This window comes from Phoca vitulina, unplaced genomic scaffold (genome assembly GCF_004348235.1).
Source record: "Phoca vitulina isolate PV1807 unplaced genomic scaffold, GSC_HSeal_1.0 scaffold116, whole genome shotgun sequence".
NCBI lineage: Eukaryota > Metazoa > Chordata > Mammalia > Carnivora > Phocidae > Phoca > Phoca vitulina.
This window is the reverse complement of record NW_022589819.1, coordinates 240,152-251,222: the sequence shown is the minus strand read 5'-3', so window position 1 is coordinate 251,222 and position 11,071 is coordinate 240,152. Positions and strand designations below refer to the sequence as shown.

The 11,071-nt window shown below is 53.3% G+C and overlaps 2 protein-coding genes across 3 annotated transcripts; one reads left to right on the top strand and one right to left on the bottom strand.

The window, feature by feature from the left end:
• The first annotated feature begins 2,872 nt into the window (after positions 1-2,872).
• On the top strand, positions 2,873-5,674 carry LY6G5C (lymphocyte antigen 6 family member G5C). Its single transcript, XM_032398422.1, has 3 exons — positions 2,873-2,993; positions 4,046-4,204; positions 5,511-5,674. The coding sequence occupies exons 1-3, from the start codon at positions 2,873-2,875 to the stop codon at positions 5,672-5,674; spliced, it is 444 nt and encodes a 147-aa protein (XP_032254313.1).
• Positions 5,675-8,060: 2,386 nt separating this feature from the next.
• Positions 8,061-11,015, bottom strand: LY6G5B (lymphocyte antigen 6 family member G5B). Of its 2 annotated transcripts, none has more exons than XM_032398485.1 (3): positions 10,941-11,015; positions 9,684-9,812; positions 8,061-9,387 (listed from the first exon to the last, which is right to left on the bottom strand). In XM_032398485.1, exons 1-3 carry the CDS (start codon positions 10,999-11,001, stop codon positions 8,987-8,989), a joined length of 591 nt encoding a protein of 196 aa, XP_032254376.1. In that variant the 5' UTR covers positions 11,002-11,015; the 3' UTR covers positions 8,061-8,986. The 2 variants fall into 2 exon arrangements, with proteins under 2 accessions (XP_032254376.1, XP_032254377.1); XM_032398486.1 differs by lacking the exon at positions 10,941-11,015 and adding an exon at positions 9,958-10,804.
• Between the last annotated feature and the right edge of the window lie 56 nt (positions 11,016-11,071).

Genomic DNA, 11,071 nt, shown 5'->3' with positions numbered 1-11,071 from the left:
GCAGATCCCACATCTGCTGGGGCTCTGGACCTTGCTTTAATGGGCACCAGGTAAGGCCCGGACAGCCAGGCGTCCCCGAGGAGCTGGGCACACTGGGAGAGAGGATGGAGGCTGGGACAAAGAAGAATTAGCACCTGAGCAGGAAACCTGGGAAGGAGAGGTGGGCCCTGGGCTGGACCGTCCCTCATCCTTCCCTATCTTAGAGGCTGCCAGAGTCGGCTCTGGGCTCCGCGTTTGGGCTGAGGATTTGCTCCACTTCCCCAGGAGGGGCAGGTGTCTCCTTCTGGGCTGTCACAAGTGGGTGAGGGCCAGGTACCTAGCCACTCATTCATCCAGCCACTCAACAAGCCATCCCAACACCCTGAGGAACCAAATCATTCATTTTTTTCATTCATTTATATTCGGGCTAAAGATCGCTTCTCGAGTTCCTCTCCCAGACCGCCTGGTCTAGCCCGTCGGCTAACAGAACTCGGCTCTCGTCCAGTCCAATCATCTATGGCCCCGTCCCTTGTCGGCCCCGCCCCGTTCCCCTGAAGGTGGCATTCGGCCCTCAGGCCCCACCTCCTTTGTTTCGTCACTCGGCTGCTTACCCCCAGGCGTCCCTTGTCCCGGGGGAGCGGCACTCAGCCCAGATACCGCCCTCCGCAGGTGTCACCATGGCGACCACAGCAGCGCCCCGCCTCTTCACCCCGGGAAAGCCTCCTTGGAGCCCGTCACCGTGGCAACGAACTCACGAGGCTCTGCCCGCGCACTGGCCGCGCCGGGTCGCTCAGACTGGGGAGTAACAAAACGAAACAGGGGCAGCACTGATGGCCGTGAGGCCACGCCCCTGCCGAAGAACACCTCTCCCAGCCCCACCCAGCCCAGCGCCGAAATACCACTCGTGTCTTCCCTCCCGCAGCGCGCGCGGCTATGGGCTCTAACTCCACAGCGAGTCTTCCCGGACCTCTCAGGGTCACTCCTTCAGGGAGCCCAGCCTCAGCTACCCATAACTCCCTAGTGCTTGGACTTAGTTGCGGTTATATTCGAGAGAGGGGTTCCGAGGACGCTGTGAAATTCCCTTCTAACTCCCTTTTGCCCCCTTCGCTTCAAGAGGAGCCCCCGCTCTCTGATTCTCTGTCGTTCATTCAACAGACATTTCGGCTGGTGCCAGGCGGCCCTCCCACCAACTTCATTACTCTGACTTTTCAATAACATATTTTTCTTATTTCATTCATCCCAACGCTGTTGGGAGCGCAGTGGCGTGTATTCCTTTCGTGTTTCTTCTTTCCCGTGCGTCTTCCTTGGCGCGAGTCTCCGTCCCTTTCTTCCCATCTTCCCCATCAGCACCCAAGGCCGGATGATTCTTGGATGGTCCGGGACTGTAAGCAGGGAGCCCTCCTGCAGCGCCGCACCCCAAACCTCCAGACCGGAAATTGGAGCAGGTGATTCGCTCCTTTATGCCCAGCTCTTCCCACAGCCCACCCACACTTAAAGTGAAAAACCCTGAGGGGCGCCTGGGTAGCTCGGTTGGTTAAGCGTCTGCCTTCGACTTGGGTCGTGATCTCGGGGTCCCGGAATCAAGTCCCGCATGGGGATCCTTGCTCATTGGGGAGCCTGCTGCTCCCACTGCTTGTACTCTCTCTCTCTCTGACAAATGGATAAATAAAATCCTTAGAAAAAATAAAATAAAATGAAAACCCGGAGTCCCTCAGAGAATGACCTGGAGAGGGGCATGCAGAGAGTCCGCCAGGCGTAGGAGCCGGGCAGGCCACGCCCCCCGCCCCCGGCAGAGGTGGTGGGCGGGGCGCCCGGGACGCCCACGGCCGCTTATTGGTTGCTGCGTAGCCTCCTACCTGGGAGGGTTGGTGGCGCCGCAGCGCCGCCTTCCGGGGGAGCCTCGTAGTACTCTGGGTGTCCGTTAGGGGTGGATGTCTGCGTCCGACGCGGGCATGGCTTTCCCAGGTTTTCTTCCCAGACGCTTCCCCCCGAGAACTGAGCTCGGCCTGGGGGCCGCCCCCGCATCCTCCTGGGAGCCCTGAGGTGCAGTCAAGCTCGGAGAGCGAGCGCACGGCGCCGGAGCCTGTGGGCGCCGGAGATCAGAACCACTGACCTGCAGCTGAGCTTAGGCGGGGCGGGGGAAGGGGGGGCGTAAGGAAAGGCGCTGGCCAGCCGGAAACCCCACAGAGTCCACTGGACTGAATAGGTCACTGGGGACCCAGGTGTCCTCAATTTGGGATTTCTTACCGTTCCACGTTTTCCCCATCTTGGAGAGTGGTACCACCAATCATCTCCTTGTGCAAGCCTATCCCCCCACCTTCCCTCTTTCCATATTCAGTCTAACTCCAAATCTGTCCAATTAAATAAGTGTCTTCTGAGTGTCCGATTCCTTCATGTCGGCTCCTGCCTCTCTTCTGCTAGACCAGGCCGCCATCTTGTGACTGGACTCAGGAATAGCTTCCCAACCGGTTTCCCGGCCTCCAGTCTTTTACAAACAGAAATCTGATCTTGTTGCTCCTTTGGTCAGTGCCTTCGACTTCTCAGGCGCTCCGGGGAAGCACTTGTCTTCTCCCCCCACCACCACTCCCCATTATTCCTTGTTGTCTCCCCCACTAGACTGCTCTGTGAGGGCAGGGATTTTGTGCAATGTTGTATCCCCAACACCTGATAGCGTGAATAAACTTAAATATGAAATAAAGTTTCCCTCTCATTCCCCTCTTGCCAGGGTTCTGTCCCCAAGGCAGGATATTAGGCCTTAGAGTGGTCATGGCTGAGGACACTCTGTCTCTCTGGCTATCCTGGCACTGATTTCCACCCCAAATGGGTGTTACCTTCCTCTTGGCCAATTTCTCTTCCACCGATATAAGCTCCAACTGGAGGCTGGTGGGCAGTCATGCATTTTATGGCAGGCCCTGCAGGTAGCCGGAGTATGGGGCCCCTGGGCCTCCACAGCAACCCCCAAGCCCTATACATGGTCCTTTTAATAGCGCTGGTCATGATGAGCTTGGTGTTTGGTAAGTGGCTCTAAGCGGTCGGAAGGGTCTCCTGGTCTGCTGGGTAGAGAAACCCACAGACACCAGGTGTCTGGGTACATCTGCCCAGGATGCTCAGGTAAACCCAGGCAGGAGGAAAGATGGGATGGATGGGCTTGATGGGATAATGCCTAGGGACTGGGAATGGACTAATGTTCACTCTGAGGGAGATTTCTAGTTATCACCCCAGGGCCGTCTCAACAGCAGTGAGATGAAGATACTGAAGGGACCCCATTCAAATCTGGGGCAGTGCAGAATAGGGAGGGTTCCGGGAACGTGCTAAATGACAGAACCAGCACCTACAGAGTAGAACAAGCCTCAATCCAGCCTGATAATCTCCTCACTTGACTGCAAAACGCCACCTGTGTAGAAGCAGGATTCAAAGTGTTTGTTCAGTATCTGCCTCACACTAAGTGCGCCGCTGGGTCTGGGGACTCATTAACATGTGGTCTGGGCCTGGGACCAGAGGAAGAGGGAAGTGTATATACTCGTAGTTGGGGAGGGCTTTGGTGACAGAGTTTAATATGAGTCTTTCCAGTGAAAAGACCACCAACGAATGTGGTGGTGGGCTGCCTGAGGTCTGTCTACAAAGTGCAGACTCTTCCTGTCATGATGCAGTCTTGTTTTCACTTCTTGAACATTACAGATTAAGAAAGCATATTCAAAAGCGAGTCCATAAGGGTGAGGGACTGTAAAACCAAGTCCCAGAGGAAGAACTGTCCTCACTGAACTGCCCAAAGCTGGAATGAGCTGCCCCTGCCTCACCTTTGAACTTAGAAGCTTACAGAGTGCTGGGCACATGTTAGCACCTCAAATACATGTTGAATGAGTGAATGAATTCCTTAATGAGTTCCTTATTTCAGGAGGTGTAAGAGCAGAGAATGGAGATTTTAACAAGGCCTCTGGTAGAGGATTAAGCCAGATGGTTTTCAAGAATTAGCGATCTTACGGTTTTCTGAGATGGGGAGGTGGGGAGGGGGTTGACCAGCCAGGAAATTAGGTGGGTTTGGAGTCAGTGTTTGTCTGTGTTCTAGGTAATTTTGATCCTGAACCCCCTCATCCAGTTCAGCTCCCCAAATACCTACGCTGCTATCGATGCCTCTTGGAGACCAAGGAGTTGGGATGCCTTCTGGGATCAGACATCTGCCTCGCCCCACCTGGCAGCAGCTGCATGACTCTCCTCATAAAGAACAGTAAGCTGCTTATCTTTGGCTCAGCCCATCCCCGAAATGTGTGTCTCGGCTGTACCCCATGTCGGGTTCCTGCTCCCATCCTGGTCTCTCTTTCCTTACCTTCAGAGCCATTCTCTGTCTCCGCTTCCACGCTTCTGTTCCCTCAGCCTGCAGCTGACCGGCTCCCGCCTTCCTTACAGCACCCAGCCTTGTGGGGGACCCTTGTGATCACCAGCTCCCCCAGCCTGTCCTCAGGCTGCCTTCTCCCTGCCTGTCAGCCACAGTTCCTGCAGACATCTCTGGCTCGTCCACTGCTTCTTCCCGGTCTCCTTCCCTGGGTCTTGCCTTATTCTCCTTGACCCTTAAGGGTTCATGTTCACCAAAGTTTGGGCGTTAGCTGTCTTCTTGCTTTACTCTTCCCAGAGGATTTGCTCTGCTTCCTCCTGAATTTGAACGTTAGGCCAAACTGTCATGTCAAATGGCGCTCTGGAGAGCAACACCTCATTTTTCAATTTGCTGAAAATTTACTACATTTCCCTGTTCCTCATGCCTGCTCTTCCACACAATCCCTCACACTTTTCTTTTTCTTCTCCTCTTTCTTTCTCTCTCTCCCTCCCTCCCTTCCTTCCTCTTTCTTCTTTCTTTCTTTTTCTTTCAGCTGGGTGCCCCTCCCTTACCCTTTTTAAAACACAAAACATGTATTGTGTGCTAGCACTATTCTAAGCACTTACAACCCTCTTAGATAGGTATTGTTGTTACTACCCCCCCCCCCCATTTTGCAGATGAGGAAACAGAGGCACAGAAAGGTCAATACCTTGCCCAAGTCTCCTAGAAGCTGAGTCACAGTTTGTGTGCTCTTAAACAACTACAATACTCTTAAAACACTACAGAGATGGTGCTCTTAACTACTACATGAAATTACCTTCGAATTCAAATTCAAGTCTTTTTATTACACTTCTTAAACATAGATATGGTCCAATGTCAGAGTATTCAAGCATATCAAAGAGAAGCCTCTCCCAACTTCTCCTTATATGGTCCCGGCCGAAGTGTTGGTCCCCCCTCCCAGGCAAGACCAAACTCAGCCCCCTGCAATCATCACTATATTTTGAGTGGCTCTTTCCCACTAACCTTCCACAGAATTCATAGCTGGTGACTCCCTGGCATTCCCTGCCCCTGCCCAGTTCCAGAAATCTGCCTTTTGGGGGACCAGGGAAGAGTGGGGGGGGCAGTGATGCTAAGTCCATATGGAGTGACGAGATGGAGGGGCTTGGGGCTGTGCCTGGGACCTGGGATCTCTGTATCACTGGTTGCTGCCATCCTTCCCCAGACAGTGGTTCTGACATCATGGTGAGTGACTGCCGCCGCAAGGAACAGATGAGTGATTGTTCATATACCCGCTCTTCTCCAGTGTTTGGCTTCTGGATATTTTCTCGATGCTGCTTCCGGGAGTTCTGCAATAACCCCCAGAACAGAGTCTTCTATATTCCTTAGAATTTCTGCAGAGATTTTAAGAATAAAATCCTGCCAGTCGCCTTTCATCTTCCTGATTTCCAGCTGGCTGGCACAGCCAGGACAACTTCCAGTTCTTCCTACCAGCCCTCCCAGCCTCCCTCAAGTTACTGGACCCCAACCCTATCTGCCTTTTGTTTGACACCCCTTGACACCCCTTTTCCCACTCTATCCCTCCCCAGCCTCCCTCTCCAGAAGTCTCTGAGTTTTGCCTTCAAGTCCTCACAGTCTGACAGCTTTTCTCCTCTCTTCTCCCACCTCTTGGCTGCTCCTTAGCCCAGCTTTGCCCCTTCTCCCACCATGGACCTCTCCCCTCAAGTCCCCAGGTGTTACTCCCGAATACATTGGTGTGCAAACTATATGGCTTGTCTGTGTCTTCTGGTGGTGGTGGAGGCCGAGATCCTGCCTGACTGCCCTGCTGTGGGGGCGGGTAAGGGGCTCCCAGCTCTGCTGAGCTCTGCTTCTGCCCCAACTCCATGTCTTGGATTCAGCTCTAGGCACAAAAAAAATGAAGAGGAACCGAAGCGCTCCTGCAGGGAAGGCTGGAAGGGCAAGGGGCATCCTTGGCAGTGGGGTCAAATCCAGGACTGTGTGAGAACTGGAGGGGAGGTCCACAGTGGGGGAGAGGTGCTGGTGGGAGCGGAGCTGTGAGAGGCCCAGGCCCAGGCCCGGGGCGGGGGGGGGGGGGGGCGCCCTGTGGAAGAGCTGCTAGGTCTCGTGGAGCCCTGGCCTGACCCCAGGCTCAGCTTCCCTTTTCAAGGATGGTGTGGAAAGTTACTGCAGAATTTTGGGCCTTGCGTTCCTCAGCCTCTGAGACCGTCCTCCACTTTGACTTGCTAGAGCTGTATAAACCTAGACTTTTACACTGAAGTCAGAGGTGATGGAGAAAAGTGGGCCCAGACAGAGGGGGGGCACCCTGAAGGTTTGGACCTATTTTTGTACCTCCAACTGCTCCCTGACCTACAATTTAATATCGGTGCTTCCTGCCAGAGCACAGGCCATTAAAGGGGCCATGGAACTCAGTTAACATATGTGCAAAATGTGTAAGTGAAAATATATGCTGTATGATGCCATTTGTTATCAAGCACAGACAGAATTCCTCTAAGCAGCTACAACTCAGGACAGTGGCTACTGCTGAGTTGGGAGACATGCCTGGGAGGGCGCACAAAGGCGGCTTTGGGTGCTGACAAAGGCCTTTATATGGACTTGAGGACTGGTGACACAGGTGTGTGGTTTACAAAAACTCAAGCTATGGTGTATGCAAGCTTCTGTATGTTTTGCTAAAGAGGTTTAAAAATAGGCCAAAGGGGCACCTGGTTGGCTCAGTTGGTACAGCGTATTGCTCTTGATCTTGGGGGCATGAGTTTGAGCCCCATGTTGGGGATAGAGATTACTTTAAATAAAGTAGTAGTAACAGAGGCACTTGGTGGCTCAGTTGGTTAAGTGTCTGCCTTCGGCTCAGGTCATGATCCCGGGGTTCTGGGATCGAGCCCCACCCCAAGCTCCCTGCTCAGCTGGGGGTCTGCTTCTCCCTCTCCCCTTCCTCCCTCAAATAAATAAAATCTTTAAAATTTTTAAAAAATAGTAGTAATAATAAATACATGCATACACAAACACAACAATCTGTATCTTTGTCCCTAAGGCATGTGTCTATTTTGGAGGCTCTAATCTGCACCTGTGCACACACTCACATGCGTTCTTTCAATCCTATGAAGTACTATTCCTCTTTGACAGGTGACCAAGGTAAGGTAGAGAGACCAACTTAGCCAAGTGGCAGAGGAGCCGGGATTGGGTCCCCCAACCACAAAGCTGCACTACTTTTCAGAAAAAGGTTTCACAACCCCAGCACTGGTTTACAAGACTCAGAAGGGCAGGCACCTAGCTGTACTCATTAACACCAAGCCCAAAGCAGTGTGTTTATTGCATGTATGGAAAGTTATGAATATTCATTATTGCTTTCTGTATGCTTGTAGTTTTTCAAATGAAGTATTAAAATGAAAGATCTAACCACTGCAGCTCCAACCATGTATCTCTGAACATCCCCCACGCCCCAACCTAGCTCCCTACTGAGGGGTCCTGCGTGCCAGGATCCTAAAAAGAACCAACAACAGGCAAGAACCCAGATCCCTCAGCACCAGGTAACTCTGAGATACAGACCTGGGCCCTTTGGTTTGCTCCCGAGTTTTCCTGGTTCAAAGGAGAGTTTTCCACCTCTGTTAGATGGAAAACCCTGATGTAACCTGGGTTTTAACTTTCTAGGTTTTGTTTCTAGGGCAAGTTTTTTTTTTAGTTCAAGATTTTATTTTTAAGTAATCTCTACACCTAACGTGGGACTCGAACTTACAACCCCAAGCTCAAGAGTCGCATACTCTACTGACTGAACCAGCCAGGCACCCCTGTGGGGTAAGTCAAAAGCTGAGAGAAGTCATAATCCTCATAGCTGAACAGATCTCTAGCCAAGCAGAAGGTGGGATGGATAAAGGCTCTTAGGGGACAAGCCATGAGGAAGCCACAAAGGCCAAGTGGAATGGGCCAGGCTGTAGACGGTTTGATCCCCATGCCCAACCAACCTTCGTTCCCTGGTCTATACTTGCCCCCACCTGAGCCTGACCCCATAAACAGTGTGACACAGACTCAGCCCAGTCCATTTATTGTGGAGGTTGTGGAGAGCAAGCAGATGTGGAGCAGAGCAGGCCAGACCCTCGTCTCTCCTCTCCCCTCCCCTGGCATCTACTGAAGTGGATGTCAGGACTCAGTGATGCGAAGTGAGGCTGAGGAGGCCAGGGACTGCAATGAGAGGAGAGAAGCAGGTGACCAGGGCAGGGATGGGGGTGGAGGGAGTGAGGCAGGGACAGCACAGTGCTAGTCAGAAAATGTGCACGGAAGTCTCCCCGTCATTCTTCTTGCGGCAAGTTCAGTCTGGGTCTTAAGATGGGCACAGGATGTGATCTACAACCAGATCTGAATGGAGGCAGCAGTGACCAGATTGCCAGAGGATTGGAAAGATGAGGGGGATGACGGACTCCGGTCACAGGAAAGGACACGAGGAAGCCACTGGCCTTCCCCAGGCCGGCCTAGGCAGACTCTAAACTCATTATTTTCTACGAGGTCAAGCACCACCAGTTTCTGGGAAAGAAAAGACACCAAAGCCATAGTCACGCTGGAAGTACAGAGGAAGGGAGGCCAGAGAAATCACAGAGCAGAGAACGTGGGTGTTTTAAGAGGGCAGCGCAGGGGGCTGTGGTCTTAGGGGAGAGATGCTGGAATGCAGTGAAATCCAGGAAGGCTAAGGCATCAGGGCCCAACCCAGGGAAGAACCAAAAGTCCCGAGCTATTGAGGAACAAATATACGCGACGCAGGTCAGCAATGGACAAGTTCAGGTTCAGGGGCAGGATGGCCGGGGCGTCCAACCCTTTGGGCTCCTTCCCAGCATGGAAGCTGCGGAGGGGCAGTGAGAGATTCAGGGCCTGGTAGAACCAGTGGATCTGGGACTCGGACAGGGGCAAGGCCCAGGCCCCAGCCGGGGGATCAGGCGGGGAGCTGTGGAGCTGGGGGCTGGACCAGGAGTTGCAGTAATCGTACTGGCAGCATTGCGCCTGGTACCAGTACTCCGAGAAGTAGGTATTGCGTTTTTCTTGGCAGCGGTAAGAATTATACTGTCCACAGCCTCGGATGAAGAAACGAATCTTGGTATCTGGAGAAGAGGGAACAGCTAACTCATAACCCCCGCTGCCTCCCATAGTCCCCAACCCTGTTATCCTTACCCCAGACTCTCCCCATCCCTCACCCAGACCTGACTTCCATCCCAGACTCCTTCAGAAGGGGCCAGAAAAACTGGCTCAGTGGATCCCCCAGAACCCTCGACTCCTCCTTCCAGGATCCTGCTGTCTTCCTCTTGCACCCCAGGCCCTAAGCAGCCCTCGTCTGAGAGGAAAGGAGACCAAGCCATGGGCTATCCCAGCAGCAGCCCCTTCCTGGGGCTTGACTCACCGTAATAGATGGTGATCACCATACATGGCGATGGGGTGCTGATGGTGCACTTCTCTGAGCCTGAAATGCACCCTGTAGAAGGGTCTTCTAAGAGGCAGAGGTGGCAGGTCCGGACTTCAGGAACAGGGGCTGGGGAAGCAGAAGACAGGAGGGATGGGAGTGTTGGCTCATTCCAAGTTCTCTGCCTTGCAGGGAGCCCGTGAACCAGGGCTATAGCCCCACACCCTTCCAGGACTCAGTCACTTCTCGCTCCTTGCCCCTGGGCCCCACTTACCTTTTGCCACTGCGAAGCCCACCATGACCAGCACACCTACAAGCATATGGGCCTTCATGATGGAATTCCGGGGAGAAGGGCAGTCCCTGGGGGGTATCCCGAAACCCCACCTTCCTGTGACCCTGCTCCTTGATCCTGAGCTGCAGGGTGGTTTTGACAGTTTGAGCAGGAGCTGTAGACGCAGAGCTATATTCCTTGGCTGGGGGAGGAAGTTATTAACTTGGCTGGAGGACAGCGTGTCCTCACCCACAAGGTCGGGTTCCTGTACGTGGGAGCAATGGCCCAGACAACACCTGGGCCTTTATCCAGTTGCCTATCTTTGTCCCTCGTGCCCTGAAAAGATCTATTCCCCCACCTCAAGGGTCCATGGATCAGCTTCTATCTCTGGTACCACATGCTGTCCTCCCCACACAAGAGAACTGTCCCTATTGTGCTGGCAAAAACTTTGGCCAGGGACCCTGGGGCCCCAGCCTTCTGAGACGACCATGTCTTAGCCCCCCAGCAGGGGGCGCACAGACACCACCCGGCAGCAATTCTGGACCTTGTCCCTCTCTCCACCCCTTAACAGTTCTGTTTATTCCAGGACCACTTGCCCTGTAAAATCAAAACTGGAAGATGTTGTTGTTGATTATACTCCTTATGGTATAAATATACAGCCTTAGGTGGCCAAAAAAGAACAACTATGTCTCTAGACTTTGAAATCTGATTTTCCCCTGGGTCTTTTCCTTGTGGCCTTGCACATACTAGAAGTTCTGCTGTACTGCTAAAAACCTCACCCAAGGGGCGCCTGGGTGGCTCAGTTGGTTGAGCGACTGCCTTCGGCTCAGGTCATGATCCTGGAGTCCCGGGATCGAGTCCCACATCGGGCTCCCTGCTCGGCAGGGAGTCTGCTTCTCCCTCTGACCCTCCTCCCTCTCATGCTGTCTCTCATTCTCTTCTCTCGCAAATAAATAAAATCTTAAAAAAAAAAAAAAAAACCTCACCCAAATCCACTGGGCACCCATCTGTGCTGGTTTTCAACTTGAGGAGGGTGGGCTGGGCCATGAGGGTCCCTGGAATCAAGCAGAGCAGCACCCTCCCATCCCCCAACCCCAAGCACCAGCAGACCAGCTCA